Source organism: Dermochelys coriacea, chromosome 1 (genome assembly GCF_009764565.3).
Source record: "Dermochelys coriacea isolate rDerCor1 chromosome 1, rDerCor1.pri.v4, whole genome shotgun sequence".
NCBI lineage: Eukaryota > Metazoa > Chordata > Testudines > Dermochelyidae > Dermochelys > Dermochelys coriacea.
The window spans coordinates 27,322,401-27,338,623 of record NC_050068.2 but is presented as its reverse complement, the minus strand read 5'-3'; the positions used below and the strand labels follow the sequence as shown (position 1 = coordinate 27,338,623).

At 41.9% G+C, this 16,223-nt stretch overlaps 1 protein-coding gene across 1 annotated transcript in view; it reads left to right on the top strand.

Annotated features, from left to right (window-relative positions):
• CWC15 (CWC15 spliceosome associated protein homolog) overlaps positions 1 to 15,953 on the top strand; it is a 45,571-nt gene extending 29,618 nt beyond the window's left edge. The window contains exons 6-7 of the mRNA XM_038388842.2: positions 7,796 to 7,914; positions 12,226 to 15,953. Coding sequence (XP_038244770.1) covers positions 7,796 to 7,914; positions 12,226 to 12,355 — 249 coding nt within the window. The 3' untranslated portion in view covers positions 12,356 to 15,953. The remainder of the gene's footprint in view (positions 1 to 7,795; positions 7,915 to 12,225) is intronic.
• The last annotated feature ends 270 nt before the right edge of the window (positions 15,954 to 16,223 follow it).

Sequence of the window (16,223 nt, the reverse complement as noted above, 5' to 3'; positions counted from 1 at the left end):
AAAAACCCCCTAAGCTTATTTTTACCAGCTTAGGTTAAAACTTCCCCAAGGTACAAATTGTTTTACCTTTTGTTCCTGGACCTTATTTGCTGCCACCACCAAGCGTCTAACAAATATAACAGGGAAAGAGCCCACTTGGAAACGTCTTTCCCCCCAAAATCCCCCCAAGCCCTACACCCCCTTTCCTGGGGAAGGCTTGATAAAAAAAAAATCCTCACCAATTTGCATAGGTGAACACAGACCCAAACCCTTGGATCTTAAGAACAATGAAAAAGCAATCAGGTTCTTAAAAGAAGAATTTTAATTAAAGAAAAAGTAAAAGAATCACCTCTGTAAAATCAGGATGGTAAATATCTTACAGGGTAATCAGATTCAAAACCATGGAGAATTCCTCTAGGCAAAACCTTAAGTTACAAAAACAGGGAATATACATTCCATTCGGCACAACTTATTTTATCAGACATTTAAACAAAACAGAATCTAACACATATCTAACTAGATTGCGTATTAACCCTTTGCAGGAGTTCTGACTTGATTTCCTGCTCTCGTCCTGGCAAAAGACAACACAGACAGAGAGAACCCTTTGTTTTCCCCCCTGTCCAGCTTTGAAAATATCTTGTCTCCTCATTGGTCATTTTGGTCAGATGCCAGTGAGGTTGTCTTAGCTTCTTAACCCTTTACAGGTGAAAGGGTTTTTCCTCTGGCCAGGAGAGATTTAAAGGTGTTTACCCTTCCCTTTATATTTATGACAAGTGTGTAGTCAACAGTATAGGATAGGTTTCAGAGTAGCAGCCATGTTAGTGTGTATCCGCAAAAAGAAAAGGAGTACTTGTGGCATCCGATGAAGTGAGCTGTAGCTCATGAAAGCTTATGCTCAAATAAATGTATTAGTTTCTAAGGTGCCACAAGTACTCCTTTTCTTTTTGCAGTGTAGGATATTTACATATACACCAGACGTTGTATCATGATATACTGGGTTCATTTACTTGTCAAGTTTTTAGATCTGTGATAAGAAGTGGAGGAGAAACCACCACTTCTAGTTAAGTATACTACAGCCTAGAAAGGTTCCACTGTAGTTTGTCTGTTGAAATTGACTATTTTAATGAATCAATGCATATACACGACTTGAAAAATGCTTTTTTAGGATTTCCATTAAAATCATCTTTGCTGGAATTAAATACTTCCACTGCTTGACACAGTCCCTATTAGTACTTTCTTCCTTCAGTACATGCCAGTAAAGAGAGTCTGTCCATAGTATACTTCTGTGTGAACTGGTTCATCCCAAAGTGTAAACCTTTCCTTACTGGGAATGATTTTTTTTTTAATGGTGCCTTGTTTAGATTGTAAATTATTTGGGATAGAGTCTCTGCCTTGTGTTTAGAACAGCATTGTGCACATTGTTGACCTTAATAGGGGCCATGTGAGTATGTGTTCACAAGGGTTTAAGCCTTTGTGAACACATACTCACATGGACCCAAAATGGCCATGCTGTGTAAATGAATTACTAAATTCATCAGCCTCAGTCCACACTAATTCTGACTAATCATACTGCTGTTAGTCCCTTGCTGTTCATGAGCAAAGGGAGTGAGGTGGTTCGGATGGGCCATTTTATTTAAAAAATCGATGTATGCTGTGGATACCGGAAAAGCAGACTTCCCAGCAAAAGTCACAGGGTGACTCCATTAAGGAAAGAGATGTAAAACTGGAGTTCATATGCTAATTGGTGAAAAAAGTACTATTTGGAATTAAATGTACTGCATGTCTTGAGTTCTTCATTACCACTGCCCAAATAAATGCGTGATGATGATGGAATGTTATAGACTTTGCCTTATTAGTATAAGACCACTTTCAGTATCTAAAAATGAAAAAATCAGAAGTATTTGAAATAACTCCTGCTACTGCTTAACTTCATACTATTAAAAGCTCCATGGATAAAACAGCAAGAATAAATTTTATCTGCTCTTATTTTTTAATTAGGAATCCTAGGGGTGTTTGAGGTTTAGTCCTGAAGCAATGCCATGCATCTAAGCAAATACACTCTTGGGTTTGAAACAAATTTTCTATCCCATTGGCAATTAATTGAGACTGAGGGCATGGCTACACTTGGAGATATAGAGCGCTGTGAGTTGAACTAGCCCTTGGAGACCACAACAGGGAAAGTGCTGCAGTATGTTCACACTGTGAGCTGCAAGCACAGTGGCACGGCAGCTATCCCACAGAGCACCTCTTCCCATTCTGGCGCTGTGACTTGTGGGAAGGGTTGGGGGTGCGGGGCATTCTGGGTCCTGTACCAACACCCCGTGATGCATCGCTTCGCATCCCAGCAATCCCTGTGTTTCCGTCCACATTTGGCCCCATCTTCCAACATTTTTTGTACTGCGCGCTCTGTCTTCCCTTTCGGTCTGCGGGAATGGATCCTGAACTTGTGAGGAATATGCTGATGGGTCTTGCTAGCACGTCACGTATTGCAGTCGAGTTACTCCTTAAGCTACAAACTGACAGTGAAGGGTCTGACAATGATGACTCGCATAACTCAAACAACGCAAGATTGATTGTGGCATTCATGGACATGCTCACCACAGTGGAACGCCGCTTCTGGGCTCAGGAAATGAGCACTAAGTGGTGGAATCACATTGTCATGCAAGTCTGAGATGACAAGCAGTAGCTGCAGAACTTTTGGATGAGAAAAGTCAATTTCATGGGACTGTGTGCTGAGCTCACCCCCCCCCTGCAGCGCAAGGACTCGAGACTGAGAGCTGCCCTGCCAGTGGAGAAGTGGGTGGCTATTGCATCTGGAAACTCACAACTCCAGACAGCTACCAATCTGTCGCTAGCCAGTTTGGAGTGGGAAAGTTGACCGTTGGAATCGTGTTGATGCAAGTTTGCAGGGCCATTAATTGCATCCTGCTCAGAAGAACTGTGACTCTGAGTAACGTGTGTGACATTGTGGCTGTCTTTGCACAAATGGGTTTCCCTAACTGTGGAGGGGCGATAGATGGGACGCATATTCCAATTCTGGCACCAGCCCACCTAGCCTCTGAGTACATAAATCATAAGGGGTATTTCTCCAAGTGCTTGTGGATCACTGTGGGCGTTTCATTGACATTAACACAGGCTGGTCCAGAAAGGTGTATGACACGCGCATCTTTCGGTAAACAGGTCTGTTCAGGAAGCTGCAAGCCAGGACTTCCTTCCCAGACTATCACCGCAGGGGAAGTCGAAATGCCCATTGTGATCCTGGGAGACCCCACTTACCCTTTAATGCTGTGGCTTGTGAAACCCTACACAGGCAGCCTTGACAGCAGCAAGGAGTGGCTCAACAACAGGCTGAGTCGGTGCAGAATAACTGTGGAGTGTGCTTTTGGCCATTTAAAGGGCCGCTGGCACTATCTGTGTGGGAAGCTGGACCTGGCCGATGACCACATCCCCACGGTTATATCCGTGTGCTGTACTCTCCATAACATTTTGTGTAGGGAAGGGTGAAAGCTTCACTCGGGCATGGACCTTGGAGGTTCAACACCTGAAGGCTGAATTTGAACAACCAGAGAGCAGGGCTATTAGAGGTGCCCAGCGCAGGGCTGTAAGGCTTAGGGATGCCTTGAGGGAGCAATTTGATGCTGAAAGCCACCAGTAATGTCTGGTGCCCTGCACGGGAGTGAAGTGCAGTGGTTCCAATGTTAGTAGGAATTTGTGTTTGTTACGTATGATGCATTGACTTTCAGTGCCTGTTGCTTTCCTGTGCTACAGTATCTTTTACTTAATGCAATAATAAAGACTGTTTGTTTTCAAAGCCAAAAAATTCATTTATTGAAAAGAAACACAACTGCTTGGGAAACAGGGCATGACACATCTGTGCTGTGTGGGATGAGGAAAGGGGGTGGAGTGGGGAATGGGACAAACAGAGATTTGCGTATGTTCTGTTATCATACTCAGCCTTCCTGACTGTAGTGCCGTGCAATGAGTGCTGCACTTCAGGCTAGCTAAAATTCATGGTGATGGAGGTTGAGTGCAGTGGGTAAGTGTTGTAGTTTGCAGGGCTGGACGGTGAAGCTACGGGTGTTGGAGGCAGCTGGTGGCAATAAGAACGCAGATGTTAGGGAAAGTGGGTTGGCAGTGACGTGGGGGCACAAGGGAAAGAGTTTTGGGACAAGGACTGCGGGGGGGAGGCGCAGATGTGCTCTGCCTGCATTGGTACGAGAGCCTGTATTTAGTCCACTTGGTGCTCCATGATGCTTAGCAGCCGCTCCGTGCTTTGGTGCTGCTGATCTGCATTCTGCTGGTGGAGCCTCCTTTCGCTCTCCCGCCACTCCTGTACTTTTTGATTTTCATTAAGGGACTGCCACATGACTTCATGTAGCATGTCCTCTTTGCTTCTTCGCAGACACTTCCTGATTCTTTGGAGTCTTTCGGCCGTTGATAACAAGGACGGCTGGGATCTTAAGGTTGCATCTGTAAAGTCAAAATGCAACACTTAACAGAGGCAGCATTGTTAACACCAGACATAGCAATGATTCGGACATACTTAAAGACAAGTACGGTGTACACAATAGCAGAAATTGCCCATCCCAAACTGAGCGCACATAACCCACAGGAGCCCCAAAATAGTGAGTAAGCACAGGGGCAAGGGTGACTGATTTTTTTCATGGCCGTACTGTCCTCTGGGGTTCTGTGCCTCGGGGAGAGCCAACAACTGCATGGGGCCCCTATACTGAACAGTGTCCCCACATTTTCCACAGGATGAGTTAGTCCTGGAAGATATCTCGCTGCTGAGGGTGACCTGGGAAGCAAGGGAGGGTCTTCTACTACAATGCAGCTTCCGCCGTGGCCCATATGCAGCTTGCCTGTGTGCAGCAATGGTCCCTCCGTCCGTCACGGCACAGTGGCACAGACATGTTAGCCTGACTGGGACAAGAAGCACAGTAGCTCTGCCAAGGAACCTGTGCAAGTGGATTGCCCAGCTTCTGCATGAGACCTTTGAAGAGATCACTGAGGCCAATTACCGTGATGTGAGAGAGCACATCAACGCCCTATTCCGCATCAAGGCATGCATGCAGCCCTAGCCCTCCTCACCCCAAGAGCCCACACCGAACAACTTCCTTCCCAAAATAAAAGCCGCTTACCGGGCACCTCTTCTGCTGTTTGTTCTTCTCCAAGCACCATCCGCTGTGACTGGCTACCTTCCTCCTGGCTTGAGAACAGCTCCTGGCTGCATGCATCTAGGGATGCTGGGCTGTCCCCCCTCCTCCTCCGCACCCTCGCTGCCGCTTTCTTCCTCCTGCCTAGTTGAACTGGGCTCTGAAGTGTCCATGGTGGTCTTCAGAGTGGAGGTGGGGTCGTCCCCAAGTATCGTGTCCAGCTCTTTGTAGAAATGTCAGGTCATGGGGGCAGCCCTGGAGCAGCAGTTTGCCTCGCGGCTTTGCAGTAGGCATTCCGCAGCTCCTTCACTTTAACCCTGCACTGTAATGTGTCCCAATCATGTCCCCTTTCCATCATGTCCCTTGATATCTGCCCGAAGGTATTGTAATTCCTACAGCTGGAGCACAGCTGGGACTGGACAGCTTGCTCCCCACAAACACTGATGAGGTCCAGCGCCTCGCCATTGCTGCATACTGGAGATCGCCTGGCACGTGGAGGCATGGTCACCTGGAAAGATGCGCTGAGAGCACTCCACACGTTGCTGAGCAAACAGGAAGGGGAATTTCAAAATTCCTAGAGAATTTAAAGGGCAGGTCTGGCGGTTGGTCACCTGAGGGCAGGGCAGTAGAGTTCAAAGTGATGACCAGAGTGGCTAGCACAGGGCATTGTGGGACGCTTCTGGGAGGCCAATCAGAGCATATTAATAGAGCAGGGCGTCCACGCTGGCGCTGCGGTGCAGCAAGCGTTATGCTTCTCATGGAGGTGGATTACCAGGGGTGCTCCAGCCGCGGAGTCCGGGTGCTCTACGTGCCTTGTCAGCGTGGACACATCAGAATTTAGGGTGCCAGGGGCTGCTTTAGTGTGCTCTAACTTGCAAGTGTAGCCAAGCCCTGAGAGCTTGTCTAAATGTGAATTGCTGCAGCAGCACCGCTGCAGCACTTCAGTGAAGATGCTACCTACACCTGTTGACGTAGGTTATCCGCTTCTCTGAGAGGCAGTAGCTAGGTCAATGGGAGAATTCTCTAGTGCTATCTATGCTGAGGGTCAGGTTGGTTTAACTGTATCACTAAGGGGTGTGGGCTTTTCACATCCTCAGAGACGTGGTTATACCAGTCTAATTTCCTAGTGTAGACCAGGCCTACGGCTAGCTTAAAATTCCTCTGTGAAAGAAAGTCTAAGAAAAATCATTCTTTCGTGTATTCTGAACTATGCAGACCTAAAGAGGTAAAGTTTTGACTAGTGAGCTGGTCTATGAATTCTATATGCTGATTAACTTCAGTGTCTCAAAAGCTCACACACGCTCTGTTCTCTGCATGAAACTGGCTGGTGTACCTTAAGTGCATAATAACATGTATAGAAATCTTGCAAATTCTACATTAGAACTGCCTAATGTTTATAAGAATGATTTACTACTGTACTTATTAAGGCCTCTTGGGCCTCTTTTATACAAATATTCCACTTATCTGTTCAGTCCACAAACATGAAAAAGTAAAATAGGTAGGACTTATTAATGTACTCTTTCACAGTGATTGAGTGCTTAAAGCTTGCGAACTCTGGTTAGCATCAGTGTAGTTTATAGTGCTGAAAATTTTAAATTCTACTATCAAGAAAAGCATTTCCTGTTCATGGTCCCTAAAGTGCCCTGATCCATGAATTTTTTTGCAGTTTTAAAAGAAACACCAGTTATGATCCATATATCCTAGTATCCCTGGTTTTAATCCATATAGCAGTTCTATAGCATTGAATGCAATATTTTTTTAAACTGGAATGATTCCAGACCATAGTTTAGCATGTAGAAGGATATGATTGTATTCAGTCATCCAAGTAAGAAAGCAGTCTTTTTCTCTGGATTTTTACATCAAAGAGTGAACCTGGTAACATGTTAGAAAGCTTCTGGAAAAATTTGTTGATACAGACAGAATGTCACACACAACTTGAAGTCTAGGATAGATTAAGTGACTGGATGTTAAGATGTCTCATAAAAGTGGTTAGTGAAACCAGTTTCATGCCAGATACGGTTTCTTGCTGTTTTAATCAGAAGTTTACAGTGTGCTGTTGGGGAGCAGGGTGAGGGGAGCCCTGGACAGCAAAACTCTTAAAATTTGGGTATCATGAGATGATTCAGTGTTGTACAGTATCGCAGAAGGAAATAGTAAGATTCAGTGATGGTAAAAGGCTGAGAGATCACTCAAGGTAGAAGACAATAGCTTGTTTTCAACAGTGTATAACACCTTTCACTTATCTAATGAATATTGCTGAACATTTTCTCTCTCTCTCATGTGAGGTTAAATAGAACTTAAAATGAAGAAAATCAGGTAGGTTGCTTATTAATTCACAAAATACATAGCCTATAACGTGCTAGTATTTATGGGGTGTTAATTGCAAACTTTAGAACATCAAAGGCTAGTAATACAGGGTTCAGCTTTGCTAGATGACAGTAGATTAACAATGTTAAGATTTTCAGAGTTTCTGCCTCACCCTTTCCTCTGTTTTTCCACACGCACAACTGTTTTAAATCAGCTGGAAGTGATGACTGAGCTAGGAGTTAAAGTTGTCTGTGTGGGAGTTATCAGCTAAATGATCATCATCTTCCTCTGTAAATTAGCTTGAAAAGATGGCTAAAAACTAATAAATACATGCATCTATTTCTCATTGTCAGGAGCAAGAGCAAAAGGCTGAAGAAGAGAGGATTCGAATGGAAAACATCCTGAGTGGCAACCCTTTACTAAATCTTACAGGCCCAGTGCAGCCTCAGGCAAACTTCAAAGTGAAGAGAAGGTACTGTGCTCAATATACATTTGTCCCTTCCTGGAGCTCCAGCAGTCTGTAAAGCAGCTCATTTGGTATCACTGCCACTGATTTTATTTCTGCACTCAAGCCTTGCGTCAACAATGTGACATGAAATTAAGGTATTGTGACATGAGGACGGTGGTTTTTGTTTTTTTCCCAAATAGACCACCCTGGTTCTTTTAGGGCAAAGAGAATTGCGTTGAAAATTTAATTGCCTTGCATTGCCATCCACAGCACAATGTGATTGCAAGAGGCAATGTGGTGAGAGTTCATAGGCAGACTCATTGTTACACCTTTCTAAACACATCTATCTACTTAGGATTGTGAGTGACTAGTGAAATTTTTTGTGCTGGCGCTTTTTTTATGGTTCATTTTCTATTGATTATAGTACGGTTTCTGTTAGGAAATATTCCAGGTAGTTTTCTATTTAACTAAAATAGGGAATAGATGAGGAGTTTACGAGTTTCACTCAAAAGTAGGACATTCAGAGAACTTCCTACAGTTTTGACTGGGCTTTCTGTTTCCTGTGCTGATTGGCTGTTTGCTCCAGCCCTCGCCCTCCCTCGATCTCTTCACTTCAGCTTTACTCCACATCTTACCCTCTTCTTCCCTGTCTTGTCCCCCATCCCTTCACTTTTCTTTCCATTTAGCTGATCCCCTCCTGATTAAACACATCTTTTTGCAAAAAAATTGTAGAGCTAACATGCTGTTTGCCATCACATTGTTCACTCTGCTTCTGTATTAGTCTCATCCTGCGTCCATCCTATGACTGTCTTGTCTATTTCATTTGTAAGCTTTTTGAGTCAGGGGCTGCCTGCTGCTCTGTGTTTGTATAATGCCTAGAACAATAGAGCCCCATTTTTGGTTAGTCCTTAGGTATTCCCTAATAAACAGGATTTAATAATACTAATCCTTTCATTTTTTACTTTTTTTTTTTTAACACAGTAAAGACTTTAGAGTATAAGAGAGAGAATGTGAGTGAGGTCGGGGCGCCATTTCAGATGTTAGTGGGGAGCAACTTTAATCATGATTCCAGGGGCTACCATAGACACCTGAAGACTCTAGGTGGTTTTGTTTGTTTGTTTGTTTGATTGTTTTTTTGCAGATAATTTAGCAATTAGCTGGCAGGAACACTGTATCTAATTCCTATATAAAGAAAGAAATTAAATAAATATTAGACTCACTCAGCTCTGATACTAATATGTTCTGACATCTTGTATCAAGTCACTTGTCTAAAGGGCACTGAATTTTAGTGTATATTCTTACTTTGTTACACTTGAATACAACAATTAAAACAATTTTGTAGAAAAATCTATATTACTTTCTGTCACTTTTTTGCAGTTCACCAAGCTTGGAATAGATCATTAAACTTTTGGAAACATTCTACTAGGGCAAGGCCCTGTGAGTTTATACTGTACTTGCCAGGGGCTTTAGGGGTGTTACCACACTACAAATAATAGACTAGAAACTGACTTTAAACAGGAGTGAAACTGACACTTTCAAGTCACTTTCATGGTATTGCCAAAAATCATGAATCAGTCTCTCCAAAATTATGTAAAAATAATAGATTTGGTGTTCTTTTTATTTGCTTTCTGCTTTTTTAGCTTTTAAGGTGCACTGGGGCACATTTTTGAAGGTTTCTCCACAGCCATGAGGGCTAGAAACTTCATTTCTCTTTAAGAATGAAGGCTGAAATTATCACACATCCACTTGACTCCAGGGCCTCTGGCTTTAAGGAAAACAATAATTATCATAACAGAATCATGAGGCTTGGTAATACTGCTGTCACTTTTGTTTGAAGGCTAGTTACTTTCCAAAAGGCTCTTAAACACAACACTACAGTGATTGAGTTGCAGTTCTCATAGGAGAATATTTAAAATCAAACACCAAGAAAAAATTCCACATTTTAAAGTTGAGAAAAAAATGGATACCTTCTGAGGTATATCAAGGCCACTGCAAGCAGAAAAGGAAAATAAACAGACACAGGAGCTCTTAGCACTCCTCCTCTTGAAAGAAAGTTGAAGGGTCAAATCTTCTAATCCTTAATCAAGTAAAACTTCTATTGCCATCAGCGCCTCCACTCATAAATATTAATATGTGCTGAATAACTATAGACTTCATACTTAAATATCTGAGCCGTCTTATTTGGGGCTACACATCTTATATGCATTAGTTTAGGGACTACATTTTGTGCTACAAAACTACAGATTGTGCCCAATGAATAATGCAAATCATGACCATAATTGTTGACTTTATGGACTCTGAATGCAATTTCTGTTCTTGTGGAATTGGCCTGGATACAGCTAAAACCCTAAGAATTTGAGGCATAAACACATCTGATACTCATATGACACTTTTTCATTCCTTCTTTTTCTCAAACTCAGAACAAAAAATGACCAGACAAAATGATTTGACTTATGGGGAGAGGCTGAGGGAACTGGGATTGTTTAGTCTGCAGAAGAGAAGAGTGAGGGGGGATTTGATAGCTGCTTTCAACTACCTGAAAGAGGAGGGTTCCAAAGAGGATGGATCTAGAAGGTTCTCGGTGGTAGCAGATGACAGAACAAGGAGAAATGGTCTCAAGTTGCAGTGGGGGAGGTTTAGGTTGGATATTAGGAAAAACTTTTTTTTTTTCCAGTGAAGCACTGGAATGCGTTACCCAGGGAGGTGGTAGAATCTCCTTCCTTTGAGGTTTTTAAGGTCAGGCTTGATAAAAAGCCCTGGCTGGGATGATTTAGTTGAGGATTGGTCCCGCTTTGAACAGCGGGTTGGACTAGATGACCTCCTGAGGTCCATTCCAATCCTGATATTCTATGATTTTCAGTTAAAATGTAAAATTGCAGAGCAGCCGTTGCTTAACAATCCAGCCTGGGGCAGAACCTTCCACTCCTTGGGGGTTAAGGGTTCTCCTCTCATCTGACTCATTCTCTCTTTAGTCATCATTCCTGACCTCTGTGCTGCTTTTCATGCTGTCAACCATGATATCCTTCCCAACTGCCTGGGCCCGTTTTCTGAAGTCTCAGGACTGTCCCTCTTGGTTTTGCTCCCATCTATCAGAGTCCTCTTTTTTTTTTTTTAACACAGCATGCAGCAGTGAGATAGGGTGATCCAGTGGATAAGGAGCTAGCCCTGAGAGACCTGGGTTCTACTTCCCCTGTGGGCTTTCTGTATGACCTCAGGCCAATGCCTTAGGCACAGAGTTCCAAAGGTTTTTAGGCACCCAAAGATGGAGCTAGACATCTAGTGGGGTTTACAAAGCGCCTAATATTCTAGACGCTTTTGAAAATCCCACTAGGTGCCTAAACACCTTTGAAAATCTGGCCTTTAATCTGTGTGTGCCTCTGTGCCCCATCTGTACAATGGGAAGAACAGCACTACTCTACCTCACCAAGGGCCTGTGAGGAGAAATAGGTTAGACGTTGTGAGGTGCTCAAATACTATGGTGATGGGGCCACATAAGTACCACAAGTAGAGTGGGAACTTCTCTATATCACTGCTATCCCTTTCCTTGGTTTTGGCACCTTCTTTTCACCTACGCCCCTCACATCTCTCTTTTCTGAATGTTTATCTTGGCTCAGAGGGCTTTGTAGTATTTCCAGTCCCCTGCCTTCTCTCTTCAATACCCTCCACTCCCTGCAGAGGGATTCCTGTTTTACAGACTCATTAATGACTTCCAGACCCCTAATTTAATTACCAGCCCTTTCTTATCTTAATCACCCTGACTCTGTAAACAAAACCCAGGGGCACAGGCTTTGAGCAGCACCTTTCCTCTTCAGAACTCGCATTCCACACTCTTGCTGTGCTGCAGTTAAGAGCTCCACCTGAGAACACACCTCCTGTACGAACTGGGAGGGGAGGAGCAGGCCCCTCCTCCCCTCCAAATGGTACCCCTGGGTGAAGTAATGTATTTTATTGGACCAACTGGTGTTGGTGAAAGAGACAAGCTTTTGAGCTACACAGAGCCCTTCAGGAGCTCAAAAGCTTGTTTATTTCATGAACAAAAGTTGGTTCAATAAAAGATATTACCTCATCCACCTTGTCTCTTTAATATCCTGGGACCAGCATGGCTACTGCAAACAACTTTAGGATATAGTTTGTATGAAAAACACCCACCATAATTATATTTTGTTTTTTTAAAATAAGTTCAGATGTGTGTGTTAAAAAAAGTTTTTTCTAAAAAGAAAGTGGTCTTCTGAAATCTACAAAGAACTGTTTAAACATAGTTTATTTAAGTTGCTCTGCCTTAATTTCATGTAGTAAATTTTAACTGTACAGCTAAATAGTTTGTTTTTGTTTCAGATGGGATGACGATGTTGTCTTCAAGAACTGTGCCAAGGGAATAGATGAAATGAAAAAGGACAAAAGATTTGTAAATGATACTCTGCGATCTGAATTTCACAAAAAGTTCATGGAAAAATACATCAAATAGTACAGTTTTATGTGCTCCATTGCTGAAAGACTCAAAGGGTCAAGGTGACTTCCCCTCTGTGGTGTACTTCCTCCTCCCTCCCACCCCCCCCCCCCCCCAAAAATAATGGCTGAAAATTGTCTCCTGCCATGAATTTCCAAATGCTTTTCCAAGGTCGTTGACAACTTTTTAATTGTCACCTTGTATCTGAAGTGTTTTATCCTTTTCAGCAACCTTTTTTGTTTTAACTAAACCTGTTTCTGTTTAATTCAGTGGATATGCATTTACTTTTAATGGCCTTCATGTAAATGTTGCAAGAGACTGGTTTGCAATAAATACTTTGTCTAAATACTGTTTCTTGGGAAACAACCTATATGTAATATGGAGATTTGTAATTTATGCAGATTATGTAAATTTTCATATTCTTAAAGGTAAGTGAAATTCTACATGCTAGAAGAGAGTACTGAAGTTGCCTTTTTATGCATGAAATTTAATTATCTTCCTTCCTCTGATTGGCTAGTTGAAAGTCAATATGTTCTCCCTATCTGACTTCTTAAATATTGAGTGTTTCTCTGACATAGCAGTTAAGGATATGGTCTGACTGGATAGCTCCAAGCTGTTAAAAATTTTGCCTTCATCCATATCATGAGCTCCACCTGATTCACTGCCTTGCCACAAGGAGCATCCCGCAGGTGTGCAGCACAGTGGTGTTCTGCCTCTCACCAGGGAATTCCATTCTATATAATCTTGTGTTCCTCAACCCCAATCTTGCAGTCAGAGCCATATGGATGCAAGGTTGGAAGAGCCCAATCCTGCAATCTTTAAATCTAGTTTCAGGACTGTTTTCAATGAAGGCGGCACCCAACCCAGTCATCACACTAAACTTTTTTTTAAGTCAATTTGAACAAAACTCAGAATATATGTGGGAAAACTTTTCTGTTAATTCAGAGGATATCACAATCAGTACAGTGTTCTTCAGCTATCAGAAGGATTTTATTCTCTTTTGTGATCATTGTCACATTTGAGATGCATTTACAAAAGGAGGCTGAGTGACACATTGGATTGAAATACCATCCTTTTATCTCTGGATACTTGAATTCAAATCCTAATTTAGGTCACGAGTGAAAGCGTTCAGTGGTTTCTTACTCACCATTAGTATTCATTTCAAAACCTCCATATACGAGAACATGATTTGCAATCTCTACTTGAGAGATCTTAGAATGGAATAGTAGTTGTTGCAGGTCAGGAAGGATTTAAGGTGCCTTTATGTAGAGTTCTTTCCTGGTTGCTTGCCCATGCCATATCTGTCCATTTAGCCCTGTTGTTTCTATAGCACTAATGTTGCTCACAATCTCTTACTTAAAAATTAGTTGCATATTTTCAAAGTGATTGTCAGGGTTCCTTCCCCACTCTGAACTCTAGGGTACAGATGTGGGGACCCGCATGAAAGACCCCCTAAGCTTATTCTTACCAGCTTAGGTTAAAAACTTCCCCAAGGTACAAACTTTGTCCTTGTCCTTGTATGCTGCCACCACCAAGCGTTTTAAACAAAGAACAGGGAAAGAGACCACTTGGAGATGTCTTCCCCCAAAATATCCCCCCCCCAGCCCTACACACCCTCTTTACTGGGGAGGCTTGAGAATAACATCCTAACCAATTTGTTACAAAATCATCAAAGACCCAAACCCCTGAATCTTGGAACAATGGAAAAAATCAGTCAGGTTGTTAAAAGAAGGATTTTATTTTAAAAAGGGGGGAGGGGAGGCGGGGGGTAAAAATCGTCTCTGTAAAATCAGGATGGAAAATACTTTACAGGGTATTCAGATTCAAAACACAGAGGATCCCCCTCTGGGCAAAACCTTAAAGTTACAGAAAACAGGAATAAACCTCCCTCTTAACACAGGGAAAATTCACATAAAACTAAAGATAAACTAATCCTCCTTGCCTGGCTTACCTATACTGGTTGCAATATTGGAGACTTGGATTAGGATGGGTTGGAGAAGATGGATTTCTGTCTGGCCTCTCTCAGTACCAAAAGAGATCAACCACGTAAATAAAGAGCACAAACAAAACCTCCCCCTGACACCTCCCCCTCCCCAAGATTTGAAAGTATCTTGTCCCCTTACTGGTCCTTTGGGTCAGGTGCCAGCCAGGTTAGCTGAGCTTCTTAACCCTTTACAGGTAACAGGAAGTTGCCTCTGGCCAGGAGGGATTTTATAGCACTGTATACAGAAAGGTGGTTACCCTTCCCTTTATATTTATGACTCTGATGGTCAGGGGTTTTGAAATTTCAGGACAGATATTTCAGTCTTTTTGTTATACATGGTTTTTAAATGATATCCTGTTAAACTACTGTATTAGAAGCATATTTATATTCCCTAGGCAATTTCATTAGTTTTTGTATTTTTCCCTTTTTTTTTGGTGAGACAAGAGGAACCAGTCAGGGCTAAACTATCTAAACAGGTAATTTTATATGCACGTTTAAAAGCCATATTGAGACACACTTATTTCACTTGGAATTAAGGAAAGAATATGTACTGATTTTGCTCATGTTATCTGTCTTTTGGCGATGATGATAGGTTTTTGGAAGTAGGAGATCAGCCATAGTTCCTAATGAGCACACATTAAAAAGTCAAGATCTGAGTTAAGAGCAGTTAGTTGGCAAAATGTGGCAGTGGGGAAGCCAGCTGTTGCTTAGATCTGACCTAACAAAATGATGATGTCATCACAACAACAACAATACTTAACTCTAGGCAATATTACAAGATATATAATATAGCTAAGCCAAAAGTGAGTGAGTAAATACGTTAGGGAAAAAAAATCCTTAAGATGTGGTTTTATAGCTAGTTCAGTGTCTTTGTAGAAATTTATTAGTTTATATTCTTCCCTTCATGGATCTTTGAAACACTGTAGCCCTTTTTGTGTATAGAAGAGTGATCTCTTGTACTGACTTGCTACTTTTAAGCTGCCAAAGGACCCTTGTTCCATGAGCTTTGTAGCTACATGAGATTATCCTATACAAGTAGAAATAAAAATCAAATTAATCTCTGAAATATTTTATAATTATGTATGTGTACTTACTGAGTAACTACCTTCTCAGTGACCCTCCCCATAATTCTAGAGGAACAGCTATAGAAATGGAGATGAGAATCTGTCCCTGGATGCACATTAGTTCTTCAGCATTACTTTTAAAATAGGCTTTAATGTTTTGTTTGTGTCTCAACTAAACCACAAAAGCCAGGATTTGCAGATCTTTATGCTGAAATTCCATCTCTAACATTGTTTTTCAGCCACATGTGCTGTGCAAGATGACCTACTGTTTGGAAATCCTACAACAGCCAAGCATAATAGAAAGTTAAGAAGTTTGAGGCCATATCTCTAAATGGTCTTCAGTTGTTGAATATTAGGCACCTTTAACAACGCGTAGTAGGTATCCAATTTGTGAAGCACTTTGTGTTACTTTAGAATGAAAAGCACTATATAAATGTAAAATATTCGTTCACCACTGATTCAGTGGCTTAATTTTCTGTTATCCCTTCTAGTATTAAAATGCAGGAAGCAAAGTTGATCCAATTTATGCATTAAAAAGCTCCATTCTGGCCACGATAGAAAAAGAAAATGGCACCTTTTTACTGTACATATCTGCTCCCTGGATATTTTTCCCAGGAGCATCTGCTTAATTTGACAAATAACTTTACACGGAACCAGCATAGTTGGCAGCTCTGCTGCAGCTGAAGGTAGAATGGAATACAGCTTATGTTCTGCAGTTAAATGGACGTTGGCAATTTAAAAATAGCACTTTATATCTGAATTGTTTTGCCTATTTTTTCTTATAAGCAACACCTAGGATGGCTGTAACTGGAAAAGATGAATCTTTTCAGTTGGTTTA